This window comes from Cololabis saira, chromosome 18, assembly GCF_033807715.1.
Source record: "Cololabis saira isolate AMF1-May2022 chromosome 18, fColSai1.1, whole genome shotgun sequence".
In the NCBI taxonomy this organism is placed as follows: Eukaryota; Metazoa; Chordata; class Actinopteri; order Beloniformes; family Belonidae; genus Cololabis; species Cololabis saira.
Genome location: NC_084604.1, coordinates 22,831,007 through 22,850,282, shown reverse-complemented (window position 1 = coordinate 22,850,282; position 19,276 = coordinate 22,831,007). Strand labels below are relative to the sequence as shown.

The following is a 19,276-nucleotide window of genomic DNA, read 5'->3' as shown; positions in this document are numbered from 1 at the left end:
AATTAGAGTATGTGGACATGTTTATACCCTCCTTGATGACTTTCTGTTTCTTACCTGGGCTCCACGATCATTGACAAGCTCCACAGACCAACGGCCCTCGTACTGAATCCAAACGAAAATCCCTCCATCTGTGTCACAAGTGGCCAGTTTCTGGAAAGGCTCATTCCACCGCACCAACACCACCTTTAAGACACATGCAAAAATAGACAAAAGAAGAGAAAAATCTTTTTTTAGAAAGAGTTCTCTGTATCCTTTCAAGGGTTATTTCCAGAGATATGTGCAAATGTACTCTTTCAAGATTTTTTTACAACCCTAGACCCTCTTAGCCACAATAGATAATGTAACTATCAAAAACAAAGTGGTTGTGATCAAGATACTATTAATAATGATTTACCGGTACTCTAAATAAGCATGAGTAAAATTCTGATTCATCGATTTTAGCTGGCTAAATTTAGAATCATGGCATAAGGAAAAATTTAAAAAGTAGGTTAATGTCTTTAAAAAATGTCTTGAAAAAGTCAATAGCATTTTTTTTTTCCTGGTTTATAAATTTACAGTTTTAAAGAAAACAAAACCTAGCCAGGGCTGCTTCGTTAATGCAGAAATTCTTTTTCTGGCTCAATTTTATTGTAAACAATTTAATATTGTGGCATCTTTTCAGAAAATATATTGTGGTTTAAAACATGGCCAGCCACTAAAGTGATCATGGATTAATGGGTTTCTCTAATTGCTTTGATGACACAGATGGATCATCATTGGCCTCAGATAAGAAGAGGAACATATTAAACATTGCCAGCGAACAGTAAAGGCCAAACTATTGATTATCAGTTTCTTTGAAAGTGCCTCCATTTGATAAAACATTCACTCTAAACTTCATCCAGAGTGATCCCTTGTTCGTGTCTGTTTTTGGTCTTGGGTCGCGTGACTCAGCCCATTCCCAGAGGAATAATCCTAAGAAGAAAGAGGCTCTGCAGCACGTGGGCTTTACACACTCACATACCCAACACAGGCCAGGGTTTTAGTGTAGCTTAAGCTCTTTGAGAGCAGGTCCAATAGATCAGTTGTTAAGAACTGGATGAGCCAACCAGTCGCTGTCATTCAAAATACTTTGTAAAATTTCCCTTCTCTTATCAATAAAGTAATAATTTAACAAAGAAACACCATCCCCACCTTGCCGTTTGTGCAACACACTCAGTCTATACATAAAAGATGTTCTGCCTTGTTTGTGTGTTGAACAGAGTTCTATAATCCTAACAAAGATGGGTAAAAAGAAAAAAAGTTATAAAATGGTATACACGTGTCCTGTGTTTTGTTTTGTGTGTATGTACAGTTAACTGCAGTCTCATAGAGGTCTGACTTAAGTGTTTATGTCTGTAAGTTCAGCTCAGAAGACAGATTAGTGTGGGCAGGTGAGGTACCACGGAGGACTGTGATGCAGTCATCAGGCAGATCAGATGTCACATGGAGACAGAAAGGATAAAAGTGAGAACCAACCACACAAGGAGGAGACAGACAGATCACAAACAAGCCAAACATGCCAACAACAAAAAACAAAAAACAAGACAATCATCCACTTTTCATCATCAAACTGTATCCATCTCTAGAAACAGCATGTTCAATGCACACAGCCTGTAGTCTCTTAAATCTGGCATTGATTATTAAGTTTATGTCTGTAGTCATCAGCAGGTCAGACCATAAAGAAAATTGGAAATCAGAATCCTCAATGGCCATTGCAATCGATGCATCTCTCCTGGGAACTGTCTGCACACAAGATGCACCAATTGTTTGGCTGGTACCTGGAAATGGACCATTTTGAGCTTAACTGGAATGACTGGCAGATCTGGTACTCAGAAACCAGATTTTATCATTGCCCTGTAAATTTGCACTACTAGTGCTGCTTTTAATTAGAAAGGCCCAAAATGTGCAATTCATTTCTATAAACCCCAGTTGCCACTTAAAGGCCAGCTGTTGGCTGAGTCTGCAAAAATGTATAAATCTGAAAATTGCACTTAATGTGAATCCAATGCATTTTTCCTACATTCTCTATGCACACATATATGGTCTAATTAAACAATGAAATTAGTTATTCATATATACCTTGTACTAGGGCTGGGCGATATATCGAGATTTTAATATATATCGATATATTTTCAAACGCGATATGGTACGAGACAATATTGTTTATATCGATTTTTTTTTTTTTTTTTTTTTTTTTTTTAATGATTTTGATATAGCTTATTTTGTGACAAATTGACTTGAATGTTTTATTTGAGATTTGCACAAATGTTTTGTTATTTGCACAACTGTCAACCTCAGGGGAAAAGTCTGCCTGGTACTGTCTACATTGTATTAATTGCACAGTGTATTTTAATTTCATTGTTATGCAGGAAAGGGATATTTGTTTTATTTTATTCAAGAAGCATTTTTATTCTATATATGCAGGCAGTTTATTTTTATTTCATTTGTTTTATACATTTTGATATTGTGCAGACCTCTGTTAATAAAGGAAACTGTGTGACATTTGGCACGAGGCTTTGTATTAAAACTGACAGTTTTTTTAAGGGTTTGCCTCAGAAAGAAATGAAGCTAACAGAGATGCTATGCTATAATGCTTTGGGGGAAACCCCAATTATGGCACAGAAAAAATATCAATATATATCGAGTATCGCCATTCAGCTAGAAAATATCGAGATATGACTTTTGGTCCATATCGCCCAGCCCTACCTTGTACTTTTTAAAGGAAAGGCCATTTTTTAATAAAGCATTGCAAATCATTGTAAAAAAAAAAAAAAAAAAAAACAACATTGTGATGGTGCTTCTTTTTATAATATCTGAAAACAGATGGAAAGAGAAAATTCTCTCAAAAGCCAAGTCTGTGTATAAATTGCACACAGTCACAACAAACAGCCAGGTCCATGTGAGTGTGCAAATCCTCAACTAGAGGTCATCAGTGCGAGAACAGCTCAAATACCCTGTTTGTATTAACACAGGATTTCACTTTATCTGCCTTTTACAAGTCCTCAGAGATGAGTTCAATCACTGGGTTTATGTTATAAAATACAAGAGAACTGACCTGTTTAGGAGTTATGTTGTATATCTAAGCAGCTAAGTTTGATTAAAAACATGTTTCACTTCTAATACTAAAAGTATAAATACTAGAGGTGTTTCAACCATGTCATCTTCTATGTTGGGTTCTCTGTGTAGATGTGGATGGCCTAACAGAGCTGCTGCTCTATGAACGTGCTGCTGATGCCATGACTCTTATGTACATAGTTTTATGATCTGGAAGCTAAGCTGACCCCAGCAACTTAACTGAGAAGACCAAATCAAATCATAGGACGGCTTTGGGTTGCACTGGAGTCAGCAGAATTGAAAGGACACTGTAGCGGTACGGCATCATAGTAATATCACCTTGAGTCCATTACAACATTTGTCCATGGCACACTGAATGTCTGAATGTTTTAGTAATAACATTAAAGCAAATGTTTCTGTCTGAAATAAGCTGCCAAAATAAATAACAAATATTAGGATTTCTTCAGTTCAGCTTTAATGTCATAAGTGTTATGCTTCTAAATTTCAGTTGGACGATCAAATTCAAATGTAGTAGCAGTTATATTACATAACTAGGCTTTCTTGACTATTCCAAGTATCAAAGAGTCAAACATACATAGTCAGAATTATTTATGAATACAAAAAAATGCAATTGAGAAGAAGAGTATTCCCTTTCTATGCACTACCCCGACTTCTCTGATGTGGGTCTGACAAGATATTAAATGAGACACGAAACTCAATTAAAGAAAAACGCTGTGCTGTGCTGATACAAAAGCAAGGAGGTCTGGATGAACAAGCAGGGCAGATGTGATTTGCAATGTGACAGAAAGGCAATGGGACAAGACCTTCAGAGAAGCTACAATCTGAAATGTTTATGAGTCAGTCTTTTTTGTGATAAAGTCTTAATCAATAATTAATTGTGCATGTGTTTTTTGTGCAGCTACACATTCACCGGACACTTTATTACCTACATACCTACTAAAGAGGTGAGCGAATGTATTTACGCAAGCATGGATTAACATAGTAATAAAGTTGTGATGTGGTACAGACATGTTTAGATTTGCTTTCTGTGCTGTTATCAAATGATTATTAGAAGTGACTAATAATATCATATTCTAAGACTCAAGTCCCTTTCAGACATGAATTGGTCTCTATTATTCTGACAGCAACTATCAATAAAACATTTCTTTGTCGACACATTTTTAAACTTCTCTTAGGGTGCTTTCACACCTGTCCCGTTTGGAGCAGTTGTTCCGGAACAGCAAGCTTTTCCCCCTAAAGATCGGAACGTGTGGTATATGTGAACACAGCAATCGCGCTCGGAAACGGCACAAAACAAGCGAGCCAAGATCGCCTCGACACAGCAACTGACACAACTCCATTCATTGTGTATGTGCGACCGCGGCGCAAGGAGAAGAGTCGGCGCAGCCTCCACCACCTTCTCTCCTACTGGACGTGCCAAGATGTCGTCCCAGCGCGGCACGGTAAGCTCCGCTCTGCGCCGAGCGCACATAAATTAATGGGTAAAGCCTGAATTATGGTTCTGCGTTAAATCGATGCAGAGCCTACGCCGTACCCTATGCCGTACCGTGCGTTGGTGTAACACGGAACCATAAATCAACCTAAAGCCGGCGGCAGGCTGCACTTTGCGCCCTCTCTGTGAAAGGGGCTTGTTGTTTATCCCGGGGTGCGGAAGAGGAAACTTCTTCTGCGTTTATTTCTGACCAATCAGAGAACAGCTGGTTCGCGCATGGCATTTGTTAACAGCTTTGAACCGCTACAGACGTTTGCCTTGTGAACACAAACCCCACGAATGAGAAATGAAACAACTGTATCGATTTAGCCCCTGAATCGGAACAAAAAAAACCGGCCACAGGTGTGAAAGCACCCTAACATTTTGTGGTATTCTTACCAGGCCTGACCTTTTAATTTTTGTGTATCACTTTCAACATACCACAAGTCTGAACAACTGAAGTTGTGGGATAATTTAAAATATCAATCAGTTATCAAGAGGACTTCTTTAATATTACTGTTATTAACAGTCTTTATTAAAAGCATATAAGCAACATGCTTCAAGCATTGTTAATACAATCTTTTTTCCCCACTAGATCCAATCCAAATAAACAAGGACAAAACTTGTGCTTAAGCATTTGAGTTGTAGCATCTGCTCTCCGGCTGATTACATAGGTGTTTTCAGCTTTTTCATGCATTTATCACAATGCAGTCGTCTTATTATGTTCAGTATGAATTTTTATGCGAAAGACAATCCCGTGGAAAACTAATGACTTATATAATGTTTTGCTTCATATTGTTTTGTTTTTTTGTGCTGCAGTTTTATATCTAAGTGAAGATGTCTTCAAGGGCAAAACAGTATCTGTTCATAGTGTTACAGTATGTCATGGATAAAAATGGGCCTTGATCACTTCCAATAATGATACCAACGTTAGTTAACATTTTTGAAAAACCTTTTTTTCCTCCATGCTGCTTCCTCTCACATTGTATTGCAAGGGGATATTGTGGAAAGAAATGGGTAATTTTGACTGTATTTTGCTAAGTTTTGTCACAGATTTCCAGTATTGAACAGAGTACAAAAAGCCTGAATTTTAAATCTTGTCTTATACCATTTTCTCAGCCGTTTTCAACATAGGACGAGATACAGATCCTTCGTCATGCAAGTATCAAATCTTTAAACAAAAGTGAATCCCAGAAGAGACATGTCTGTCCAATTCCTGATTACAAAAATAACCCATCGTGTATGGGCCATGCTTTAGCTTAAAAAAAAAAAAAAATCAAAGTACACCTAGAACTTGAGGTTGCCGCTGAGCCCAAGTATTATGCAACACGTCCTTTACAAGAATGGATTAGCAGAGCAAAGCCAGTTTCACTAAGCACATTTGGTGAGAGCATTTTAATGCAGTAAAGAGGTCATGTACTATTCAAGCCTGAGCAAGGTGTCCAATGTCAAGAGATCAGGCAGGGAGAAAGTGAACGGTGCTCAGTGACAAGATGGGTTGAAGCAGGATAGCGACCAAATCACGCTGTGAGGTTAAGGAAGACGGCTGAAGAGATTGAAGAGCTTTGATGCAGAGGAAAGAACTACTTACACAAAGTAACAAGACCAGGAAACACATACAAGGGTTTGGACATGGGTATGTAAGCAAGACAATGAGACTAGGGACAGAAATTAAGCTGTAGACTGCATTGCTACAAAAATCAATTTCTATTTACTTGTGTTGGACGGACCCCCTATGGTCCCTGCCAAGTATGAACAGACACGTCAACCGTCTTGTGCATCTTGTCCCTCTTTCTACTGTATTTAAATATACTAGTATCAATTCTTCCACAGGTTGCCAATATAGAGTGATGTATTCATAAAAAAAACTATTTAATGCATGAAAATTACACAGCTTGATTAAAACATGACATGGATAAAGTGATTTCACATCAATCTATTACAAGCAGCTGCACTGATGGAAGATTGCACAGACCCCATAAAATCTGAAATTTAAAACATTTTGAGAAGACAATATCTAAATTAGACAAAAATTACTGTGTAGATCAGTATAAAGGCTATGAAAGCCAAAACAGCATAGTGAGTAAAATATAAACAGTGAAACGGTAAATAGTCTAGTGTCTTGATGTGTTGGATAATGCCCTTAGATCAGGGGTAGGCAATTCCGGTCCTCGAGGGCCGGTGTCCTGCATGTTTTAGATGTTTCCCTGCTTTAACACACCTGATTCTAATTAATCATCGTCATCAGCTTGTCATCCAGGGCTGCACAATTCTGTTAATGACACAGGTACTTTTATCACGGTGTGCTGAAGCAGAGTAACATCTAAGACATGCAGGACACCGGCCCTCGAGGACCGGAATTGCCTACCCCTGCCTTAGATACTTTTTGCTCGAGGGATACCTGGATCAAGCATGTGGGACTTGACAAGTCTCATGTGAATCTTCGGGGACTGTACACAGATCTATGCTCTTAACTACCATAGGTGTACAGCAGTTTCAGTAATAAGACTAGGATATTTGACTAACGGATCAAATCATTGGTATATATCTACAGTTTATGGAGGCTGGAAATCCACACTCAAGCACACTTGTATTCAAGGCCCAACTAGAGAACCTTTACTGCATGAAGGTGCCCTCTCTGTATCCCCTTTCCTGTCACTCTCAACTATTCAGTGATGGCCATTAGCAACCAAAAAAGTGCTTAAATGAAATTAAATAAATTCATCAAACACTTCTCTTCAGAGACAGAATCATGTTCCATGATCTGCATCATAAATCTAAAAATTAAGTAAGGCCTGGCTCAACAATCTCTGCACCCCTGTTTATCAGCTACTCCAAGGTTTTCCACAGTCAAAAATGAAAACAAACGCTCCAGTAACAAAAACCCATAAACACAACATAAAATTTATCAAGATGTCTATTTTCAGTAAACAAAGTGATAACATACATCACAATGTCTTATCTTGTAGTGTCTATGCTTATGGGGAAAACTGAAATGTGCTTTGTGACTGCAAGTAAAATATATTTTTTGGTTGCAAGCCAAATCCTAAAAGCCTATGGTTGCTATGGAATAAGGATCCTTGTTACAAGTTTAAGAGGATATAAAATGCATGAGGAAAAAAATTACCTCAAAAGCAATGATCATTCTTGTCTCTAATTTACTCAAGTTTAGAATGATCCCCATTTATTCCTGACCTCCTCACTTCAAAACAAAATAAACACATGGAAGCATCCAACAGCAAAAAGCTGATTACAAAGGTTCTCTCAACTAGTAAAAGATTTGTTTACTTCCGTTTCTTCCGTAAAGTCCCAAACCTCAATAAATGTCAATTGACAGCACAGTATGCATAGTTAGTGCCAAACATTGCCTTTGAGAAAGCATTTATATATAGTTCTTCTACAAAAGGCATTTCACGCAGCTTGCAGATGACAAAATGCTGTCAGACAATTTGTTGGAAAAATTCTGTTTTTCGGCTGTCATGTCCTTGTCACCATGCCCACTTTTTTGTCAAGCCTGTCTTGGAAGTTCAGTTCTCCTAAAGAGTGTCTGGACTGCTAGTGACTAGCTGCCTGCTCTGTTCAGCATCCAAACACATTGTAATGGAAAAGCAGCAGATTGTCAAAAGAAGTTTTGATCCAATCTGACACAAGTTCCAGAGGGATTATTTTGTAGCTCTACAAGCATAGTCACATAATAAGATGTAAAACGTACTTTCATCTATTTTCAGTTCCATTTTAGTGGCATGCCCCTGACATGCCTGCCGAACTTCAAACGCTTTGTTTAAATAACTTTGTAAAAATAGAATTAGGCCATTGAAGTCAAATTTTCTGTTATCTATTTGTCCGGTGGATTTATTTTGTTGTACAAAGAACTGCTACGCTGCTATAGTTGTCACGCATGCATATTTAACAAGGCCCTTACATCTCATCACAAGAAAAAAAACAATAAATGACAAATATCAGAACCTGCAGAACCTTTATACTTTCATACATAGAATAACTATCTAAGAAAATTTTAAACATACTTATAATTTACTTGAAAGGACTAATTTTCTTTTTTTTGTCTTCAAGGTTACCCATAATACCGCATAGCTGTTGGTTACTGTATGAAATGCATCAAAAGGAAATGCCAAGATTTTTTTCAGGTAAACATTGGTCTGTGTAATTTCTGTTCAGTCTGCAGATAGAACAAATATTTCCGTTGATTGGTTTAAAAACACCCATTAAACCAATAAAAAGTTTCTTTCTAAAATTTTATACAACTTTGCGCATTTCTGCTCAGGAACCTTGGTCCATTATTAATATATTTAAATAAGTCATTGAGGTCCTAACATCTACTATAAAAAGGTGGTAATTGGAGACAGAATAAAAGGATAATGGATTCTAGCTGTTATTGCACCTTTCATGCTACTTCATGCTTTTATTTCCAGTAGGTTGGTATGCTTACCCCTGAATTATGAGTGAACCTGTAGTGCAAACTCCTATTTTGTGTAGGTTCACACTAAAAAAAGTGACAGGAGTCCTCTGTCTGCCCTGTTTCAAAAGCAGCGTCACAGTTGACCATGTGATCTTATAAACAGAGGTTAGAAGACTGGGTGGATATCACTGGTACTGCTTAAAACTGATCCGGGTCCTATCTCAAAGACAGGAGGTACTTTGTTGAAATTGGTAACTGTATATCAGACCAAATAGCTAGGACCTGCGAGGCTCCCCAGGGGTAAATCCTGGGACCCCTATTGTTCAATCTGTACATGCTTCCATTAAGCATGTACACCTGACGGGCCAGGTCCGCAGGCTCCTCCGAGCCCGTGACTCAGCCTTCAGGTCAGGTGACAGAGCCCTGTACAACGCCGCTCGCGCTGACCTGAGGAGAGGCATCAAGGCTGCCAAAGCGGACTACAAGACAAAGTTAGAGGACCACCTCAACAACCCCCAGCAGGTATGGCAGGGCATACAGACCATCACCAACTACAAAGGCTGTGCTGTGTCACCCGGGGACTCAGATGCGGCCTTGGCAGAGGAGCTGAACAGCTTCTTTGCCCGCTTCGAGTCCCAAAAACAGCCCTCAACCACATCATCACCACAACCACCACTACAGCCCCCACCAGCAAGCCCCCACTCACTCTTGAGGTGCAGGACGTGAGACGGGTGCTCCGTGCAGTGAACCCCAGGAAAGCTGCAGGTCCAGGTGGAGTACCTGGGAAGGTGCTCAGGGCTTGTGCCAACCAGCTCTCTGAGGTCTTCACGGTCATTTTCAACCTGTCTCTGGCCCAAGCTGTTATCCCACCCTGCCTGAAATCAGCTACAATCATCCCGATCCCCAAAAAAATCCCCCAGTACAACCCTCAATGACTTCCGCACTGTAGCACTCACCCCAGTCATTACCAAGTGCTTTGAGAAACTGGTCTTAAAGCACATCAAAGCCTGCCCCCCCCCCCACCCTGGACTCACACCAGTTTGCATACCGGGCAAACAGATCTACAGAAGACGCCATAAACACCGCACTCCACTCCGCGCTGAGTCACCTGGAGAAACAAGAGAGCTACGTGAGGATGCTCTTCGTCGACTTCAGCTCAGCCTTCAATACCATAAAACCGTACATTCTAATCCCCAAGCTATGCACCCTGGGGCTCCCACCATCCACCTGCTCCTGGATTAAGGACTTTTTGGTGAACCGACCCCAACGCGTGAAGCTCGGTCCTCACCTCTCCTCCTCCCGCACTCTCAGCACTGGCTCTCCTCAGGGCTGTGTGCTGAGCCCACTTCTGTACCCGCTCTACACATCAGACTGCAGCCCCGCCCACCCAGAGAACGTCATTGTCAAGTTTGCCGATGACACAACGGTGGTGGGGCTGATCACAGGGGGAAACGAGGCGGCCTACAGAGATGAGGTCCCTAAACTTGGTGAGTGGTGCGCACTGAAAAACCTAGCGCTGAACACCACCAAAACCAAGGAGCTCATCCTGGATTTCTGGCGGGACCGAGCCACCCACGCCCCCCTGCACATCAACAGTGAATGTGTGGAGCAAGTGCACTCCTTCAAGTTCCTGGGCGTCCACATCACTGCAGACCTCTCCTGGTCTGTCAACACCACTGCACTGGTTAAGAAGGCTCAGCAGCGGCTGCACCTGATGACGCCCCCAAGCGGAAGCATATATCAATTAAAAAGTATTGGGCCTAAAATCGAACCTTGGGGTACCCCGCACTTGATTTTGTAGGTTCTTGAGGAGCATGCATCCATACTTACAAGAAATTGTCGGCCTATGAGGTAGGAACTGAACCAGTTTAAAACAGTACCAGAGAGGCCCGCCAGGTTTCTGAGTCTATTTAACAAAGTGAGGTAATCTACTGTATCGAAAGCAGCACTTATGTCCAGTAGCACCAGGACTGAGAGTTTCTGTGAGTCCATGTTACAACTGATATCAAAGTCCTCGCATAGGGAAGCTGTTGGCACTATGGAGGACTTGTTAAAATCAGCACTAATTAAAAGATCAATAGTGGAGAACAGGATTTTGGGGTGGTTTTTATGATCGGTTATGAGTTTTGTGAAGTGGGAAGTTCTTGCCAGTTTGACTGCGTTAGTTGTTCACGAAGTATCTCGTAGTGAACTGTAAGTTTGGTTTTTCTCCATTTCCTTTCAGCACTCTTGCAGATTATTTTAAATTTTTGTCATTTCTCCACTGGGGTGTTGGTTTGTTTCTTACAATTTTCTTTAAAAGTGGAGCCACTAGGTCATGACCTGATTTGAGTTTACTGTTAAAATTGTCGACAATAAAATCACAGGGTGCAGGTAAAATTTCTGCAGGAGCGGTGTGTAAAATCTCAAAATCTCAATTTAATTATTTAATGATTATTCTTGTGTTTTATATAATGATTTTATTTGCCATCTTGTGATTTTATGTAACTGTAAAACACTTTCAATTGCCTTGTGTATTAATTGTGCTCTACAAATAAACTAACCTTGCCTTGCCCTGCCCTGTTCATGACACATGGCTAATAGCTTAAGATCTGGCTTTTAATTTACCGTGTGGCCAATATGATTCAAGTCCAAAACGGTACATCACTTCCAATGCATGGTTAAGCAAGAAAAATCTGTAGTCTATACTTAAAACAATTTTGGGCCAAGCTTTTGGCGTAATTATTGCTCTGATCAGACCAAACTCTTATACAATGAACTGAACTCATTTAATTTGTGCAAAAGGACGCGCGTCACAAATGGTGGCAAGTGTTCAATGACAATGCAGACCTCAAAGAGACAGAGCTGATACTGGCACTCATACTGATGAACAACTTTTAAAGACAAAGAAAGGATAACCAAACAAAGCTTTTTCAATACAATAAAAAAAGCACTTTGAGAAGGATTTGTGTCATTAATATAGCATTCGCTTCACTCCAAACCAAAATTAGGAAGAAACAGTATGGCAGTGAGCAAACAGATCTGTTCAACGTTCACAGAAACTATTTAGCAGTGTTATTTCTGCCAAATCGGAAACCCCAAACATCATAAATATTTCTCCAAAGCATTTATTTGGTGATTTATAACAAAAGCATGGATGTTCTTTTTTCTTTTCACAGTTGTCTGCATATATATAAACGGTTAATACAAAGTTTGGCTAAACCTAAAAGCACATATGCATTTTGATCATGCAAAGGAGGGCTGTTTTTTTTGTGTGCATGGGTGTTTTTAAGAGTCTGTTTCCGTCACCAGCCCTCTTGATAGTGAAGCATGATTGAATATTAAAAGGGGATACTAACTACCAGAGGGAAAAAAGACAAAAACATTTTGTCCACGTTGTTTCTAATATGGGAGTAAAAAAATATTTTTTATACAAGGTAAAACCTAACATTTATTGTATCTTAACAGTTTTATTTTCTTCAGGTAGATGAGCCAGATCATTAATAAACTATACATTACACAGACAAAATCTGAGAAATGGTCAGACATTGTAAACTGTCATTTGCAATTCAACCACTTCTTCAAAAGGGTATGTTTCATTCAGCATTGATCGATTTTAAAAACAATGATTATAAATTATCATGGCAGCCCAGTTGAAAGCATTAGGTCAACAAGGCATTGTTAACCGATTGTGGAAAACTTTTTCATAGTAATCCAACAGCTCTGTGAAGACAAAGTATTCTATCTTTGGAAATATGTATGACCTTTTAATATATGTTCAAATCTGTGTGTGAAATCAAAGCCAAAAGTAATAGAAGTGGCTAAATTAACCATGAAACATTATGCTTACATATATTAGATCTGGTTCACACAACCTACCAAAAAATGAAAAGTTGCTACTGAATTAGTGCTTGCACCATGTTTAAGTGGGCCAAGCTAAATGACATTTCTGCTGCGCTGCAGTCACTCTGTGCAGGGATTCATCCACTCTCCCCTCAGCTGCCTTATGGAATGCTGGCACAGCAACTTGGTCCATCTGACCAACAGCTACACCCACTGAAAGAAAAAAATGCAACCTGTGTGCAGTCCCATTTGCAGCAGCCCCATCATATACCGACAGCAACATTCAGTTATCATACAGAGAAGATATTAGACCCGGACATTAGTCATCTGGTCTTTCTAAAAAAACTCAATGGCCTCAATGTGCCTCAGTGGTGGGAAAGTTTGAAGAGTTTCACAATGGTAAGAGATAAAAGCAGCGTTAGAAACTAAAGCTCTACGATATATTGCCTAGAAGCAGGAGGAACTTTTTAAAATATTTTTATCCACAATTTTTTACCCATTTTATCACCCAGTACTCCTACCTAAGTGACAGTCCTGGGCATTGCCATCCTCTACCAACCTCGGGAGGGCCCTGCACTGAGCTCAAGTCTCCTCCTTACTTGAGGAGTGAGCAGGCTGCATCTTTTCACCAGACAGGGTGGGGCTTCTCCGGCCGGACGTAGCGCGTTATTCCAGCCAGATCCTCCCCACCCCATCTGGCGCCCCGGCTGGCCAGAGGGGGCATGTATAGCCCTGGACTGTTGCATGTTTTTGTGAGGGTAGCTCACATTAGGTACCCAAGGGAACACGGGGAGAACATATAAACTCCACAAAGAAAGACCCTTTCGCCAACCCCACCCAGGGTGTGGGCGCTGAAGTCATGGGAGAACTTAACGTCCCCGGCGGTAAGTGAACCCAGGACCTTCTTGCTGTGAGACGGCTGCACTACCAGCTACGCCACCGTGCCCCCTTGAAGGAGTATTTAAACAAAAACCACTTAGGACCTACCAGTCTTGCCTCCAACCACAACCAAACTTTCACCATTCTTGTTCAATGGTATCAATAAAAAGCGTGAAAATGTTTTCAAAACTGAGATGCATCTTATTGCAGATGGGAATAATTTTGCATCAATACAATTACAGAACATCATCAAGCGTTTACAGCCTACACAAAAATCACAGTATTGTTTGTTTATCTGAGATTTTTTCCTGCTTCAGCCAAACAACAAAATTATACACATACACTCACCGCCACTTTATTAGGTATACCTTACTAGTACAGGGTTGGACCCCCTTTTGCCTTCAGATCTGCCTTAATCCTTCGTGGCAGAGATTCAACAAGGTACTGGAAACATCCCTCAGAGAGTTTGGTCCATATTGATATGACAGAATCACGCAGTTGCTGCAGATTTGTCAGCTGCGCATCCATGATGCCAGTCTCCCATTCCACCACATCCCAAAGGTGCTATATTGGACTGAGATCTGGTGACTGTGGAGGTCATTTGAGGACAGTGAACCCATTGTCATGTGCGAGAAACAAGTCTGAGATGATTCACGCTTTATGGCATGGCGTGTTATCCTGCTGGAGGTACTCATCAGAAGATGGTACACTGTGGTCATAAACGATGGACATGGTCAGCAGCAATATTCAGGTAGGCTGTGGCGTTGACACAATGCTCTATTGGTACTAATGGATCCAAAATGTGCCAGGAAAATATCCCCCACACCATTAGACCGGCACCACCAGCCTGCACCATTGATACAAGGCAGGATGGATCCATGCTTTCATGTTGTCGACGCCAAATTCTGACTCTACCATCCAAATGTCGCAGCAGAAATCGAGACTCAGACCAGGCATCGTTTTTCCAATATTATGTTGTCCAATGTTGGTGAGCCTGTGCAAATTGTAGCCTCAGTTTCCTGTTCTTAGCTGACAGGAGTGGCACCCAGTATGGTCTTCTGCTGCTGTAGCCCATCCGCCTCAAGGTTTGACGTGTTGTGCGTTCAGGGATGCTCTTCTGAAAACCTCGGTTGTAACGAGTGGTTATTTGACTTACTGTTGCCTTTCTATCAGCTCGAACCAGTCTGGCCATTCTCCTCTGAGCTCTGGCATCAACAAGGCATGTGCGCCCAGAGAACTGATGCGCACTGGATATTTTCTCTTTTTTGTAAACCCTAGAGATGGCTGTGCGTGAAAATCCCAGTAGATCAGCAGTTTCTGAAAAACTCAGACCAGCCCATCTATCACCAATAACCATGCCAAGTTAAGTCACTTAAATCACCTTTCTTCTCCATTCTATTGCTCGGTTTGAACTGCAACAGATCGTCTTGATCATGTCTACATGCCTAAATGTATTGAGTTGCTGCCATGGGATTGGCTGATTAGAAATTTGCGTTAACGAGCAGTTGGACAGGTGTACCTAATAAAGTGACCCGTGAGTGTACGTTGCTGCATTACATTTGAAAGCTCTAAAACAAAAAAGGAAAAAGCAAAAGTATGAGAGGGAGAAGAAAACATGTAGCTCTTATGTTATACTGACATTACTATATGTATTGGGGGAAAAAAACTTGTTCAGCAACTTATGTGATAGCATGAACTACATAAAATCCAAATGCCGGCATGTAAAATCTGCCTTGCAGAAATTGAGTATTACGGCCATACAACCAATATTAATTACCACTTATGCCGTTTTCACACACCTAATACCAACAAATTTTAAGAACACATCCATTCCGTCCTCCAATTATAAGTAAACAAGAAACTAACCAGGTTATACATTAACTATACAGCCAAACTCAAGTCTAATAAAAGATTGGGAAAGTAGATTGTATGAAGTAGCTATTACATGTTAATTGTCAACTTCTTTGGCACCTGACACATAAATACAGTAATTACATGGTAATGATGCTGAAAATATGTGCTTTATTTATAATAGTCTGGGGTTTGTTTTAGAGCAAAAAAAGAAAATTCAGGAACATTTTTGCTATATAGTGTTATGCACTTATTTGAAAAAGCCATCCATTGACATCTATCCAGGTACATGTTATGCATGCCCCGAAATGTTAACAGAATGATCTAATCAAATGCAATCCCAAAGCTATCAAAGATTCACACCTCTAAAAATAACTGCAACAGACAAACTCTATATAAATATATAAACTCTATAAGGGGAGGGAGGTGGTAGTCTAGTGGCTACAGAGGTGGGCGTGGGTCAGGTTCAAGCCCCAGAATGGCAACCAAGATGAACCAGCTTGGGCCCCTGAGCAAGGCCTTAACCCCACTTTATTAGGTATACCGGGTCTACCAGGAGTGCCTAATCAAATGGCCAGTGAGTGTAAAGACAACATCAGCTGGTGGTCAGAATCAGTAGATTTTTAGCCAATTGGTGATTAACCAATTTTGTATCATTCATTTCTTTCCAAGCAAATAGTTGAGTCCCACATACATGCACTCTGCAGAATCGCTTTTTTTTTTTTTTTTTTTTTTTTTACAAATCATATCCTGAAAAACATATCAGGGGGCAATATGAGGGTTCAGTGTCTTTCCCAAGAATACTCTGGGGATGGAATTGAACAACAGAATTGAACAATTCTTCGAACTTTATGAAGTCTAATATCTGGCTTTTATTTCCTGGAATTTTACAACCCATTGCAGAATTGTATTTCCTCAAATGGTTATTTTACACCACCATGTGTGACAAAGATATCTGGGTGCCAATGCAGTGAGGGGGTGACGTTAAGCAGATATGAGCAGAGAAAGCTCAGCAGCACCCTTTGTATGGACTTTAAGACATAAGGAGAGCAAACGACTCAAACAGTCTTAAAGCAACATTAAAACCATACTGATTTCACTACTAGTTTTCCGAGTGTGCATATTATACCAATACACACACACACACACACACACACACACACACACACACACACACACACACACACACACACACACACACACACACACACACACACACACACACACACACACACACACACACACACACACACACACACACACACACACACACACACACAGAGTATGTATGTATGTATGTATATATATATATATATACACACACCACTGGTATATACACTATACCAGTGGTCCTCAAGTACCCCTGCTCTGCATGTTTTAGATGCTACCCTGCTTCAGCACACCGTGATACAATTAGCTGGGTCATCAACAGAGTTGTGCAGACCTTGATGACAAGCTAATGAGGACCTTAATTAGAATCAGGTGTGTTGATGCAAGACAACACATGACAACACACAGAGCTGGGGAACTCGAGGACCAGGATTGAGAGCAACTGTCTTATATTACCAGTCTACTACCCAACCCTAGCTCTAACAAGGACAAGAAAACATTGAATCAGAACAAGAAAACATTAATCTCCAATTATTTTCTAGCAATTACGTTTAAAGGCACAAATAGAAACACACAAACCCTGGAAAAGGTGAGTAACATGAATATATTTACAGTTAATGCACTTGAAGTAAACTTTATAGTGTACGTCCCTGCAATAACTCTGTGATGCACTAATGAGCATCTTTGACCAATATTTGAATAGTTCAGAAATATGAAAAGTACCAACCGATTTGTCGACTAGCAAATCAGGCCTAAAATCTTGTAGTCTGAAACTACCCTAAACTACCTTTGACTTGATCTCAGTGGAAATGGAAAAAGCAGAGTTGAAAATCATTGTTTATCTATTGAAAAGAAAACATAGGTTGTTTAAGTTCTGGATGCTCTTCATAAAAATGCAACTGGGAACGCTGGGGAAACCTTTTACAGTGAGCAACTGAAAGAAAAGTCCTGTAATCATTTAATATTTTCAGGCATTTATAAAAATAAAATAATCTAAATTTCAGCTCAAGGGGAGGGGAGAGGAGGATATAAAAGATTACAATTAGTGCACAGTAAAAGCAATATAAGGAAGTCTGCCTTGAAAATAACATTTTGCTTGCAAGAACTCTTTAAGTGAAAAACACCATAACTGGAGATGAACAAGAACCAACCAGTGATGTGTTCACATTTAAATTGGCATTGTCAGAATGATATGTAGCAACTTGCATGTACTGCGCTTACCTCACTATTGTGTCCTCTGAGGTTAAAGTTCACTCTTTGCAGGGTGGGCCGATCTCGTCTGCAGTGGCTGGACGTGAATGTGACCCCAACAACTCCACGGCTATTACCAGTCGCCAGCCAGCCCTCCTCATAGTAGCGCTTTCTGCACACTGGTTTCTCCTTCTGACTCTTAGGTACCCGGCCCTTCCAGGACAGGCACAGGATGTTGGAGTCACTACAGAGCACCGGACCATGCTCCACAGCAGCAAACATCACTGCTGCTCTACTGCTTTCTATTCCACCTGAACAAGAACAAAAGATCCAGAAGATGGTTCTTTGTAGGAGTTTACGTATATCTACGGACACCTCTCTCTGCTGAAGTTAATGATTTGGTGTTGAATGAGAGACTGACACAATGCTGCATAGTACTTGCACTTTCCCTTGACTCCTTGATCTGCAACAGTGACTAAAAATAACCAATAAAAACTTTCAAAAGTATAAATGAGGTCAAACAAAAGTGGACTTCAGCACCGCTGGATTAATGATGTCATTTAGCCAAATGGGCTGTTTAAAAAAAAAACAGTCAAGTCATTGGGATGCCTTTGATCAGTGAGTTGCCTTGTTGATGTAGTGTCAATGACAGGGCAACAAATGAAATGGGATTAAAAAAAATGTTTAAAAAAAAAAGACTTAGAATCCACAGTTTCAGATTCCCGACTCGTGCCAGCAGTGGAACAAAATCAGTCATCCACAATAAGGTTTGTCTTGTAAACTAAAAAAAAATGCATTTGTCCCATCAAACATTTCCAAGTGCTTCCAGTGGATATGAATAACAGCTCTTCTTTAAATCAGTATATCATTTCTATCCCCTGTGTCCTCTTCATTTGTTCCAGATAGAGAGACTGTCTGTGTGTGTATTAGACAGAGTAGGAACTCCTCTCCATCAGCTGTCGGCCCACAGGAGAGCCTCCTCCCGGTAACGTCATCACGTCAGCCAGTCTGCTCTTCCAAGCAGCCTCGGAGATCCCAAAGAGGGCTGCTGGGTAATAGAAAAATAATGTCAATATCACACAGGGGCATCAATTGGGTATGGCAAGGTACGGCAGCCGCCACACCTTGGCTTCAAGGGGAAAATGTAAATGTTTGTTTTTTTAATACATTTATGGAATTACTCTGCGTCTATTTGTATTGATTATTCTATTACTTAATACATATAGAATAACTACAAATGCAAATCAGAACAACATGATCGATTTCACTAGTTATTATACACTGCAAAAACTGAAAATCTTAACAAGAATATTTATCTTATTTCTAGTTAAAATGTCTAATTTTTAGTAAATAAAAATCTCATTACATTTAAGACAAGACTAAAAAACAACCCTTTTCACCTGTTTCAAGTAGATTTTCACTTAAAATAAGTAGAAAAATCT

At 40.1% G+C, this 19,276-nt stretch overlaps 1 protein-coding gene and 1 long non-coding RNA gene across 4 annotated transcripts in view; one reads left to right on the top strand and one right to left on the bottom strand.

Moving 5' to 3' along the window:
* The window catches only part of tulp4a (TUB like protein 4a), a 38,970-nt gene that overhangs the window by 18,204 nt on the left and 1,490 nt on the right, over window positions 1–19,276 (bottom strand). For 2 of the 3 annotated variants that reach the window (XM_061746254.1, XM_061746256.1), the window contains exons 2-3: window positions 17,865–18,879; window positions 55–183 (exon numbers count right to left, since the gene is read on the bottom strand). In XM_061746254.1, the coding sequence (XP_061602238.1) occupies window positions 55–183; window positions 17,865–18,116 (381 nt within the window). In that variant the 5' untranslated portion in view covers window positions 18,117–18,879. Of the gene's footprint in view, window positions 1–54; window positions 184–17,864; window positions 18,883–19,276 lie in introns of all 3 variants that reach the window. The other variant, XM_061746255.1, reaches the window with a different exon arrangement.
* Window positions 6,065–18,306, top strand: LOC133464362 (uncharacterized). The gene is made up of 3 exons (XR_009784476.1): window positions 6,065–6,200; window positions 8,636–8,709; window positions 17,907–18,306. It is a non-coding gene; the product is annotated as an uncharacterized LOC133464362 (long non-coding RNA).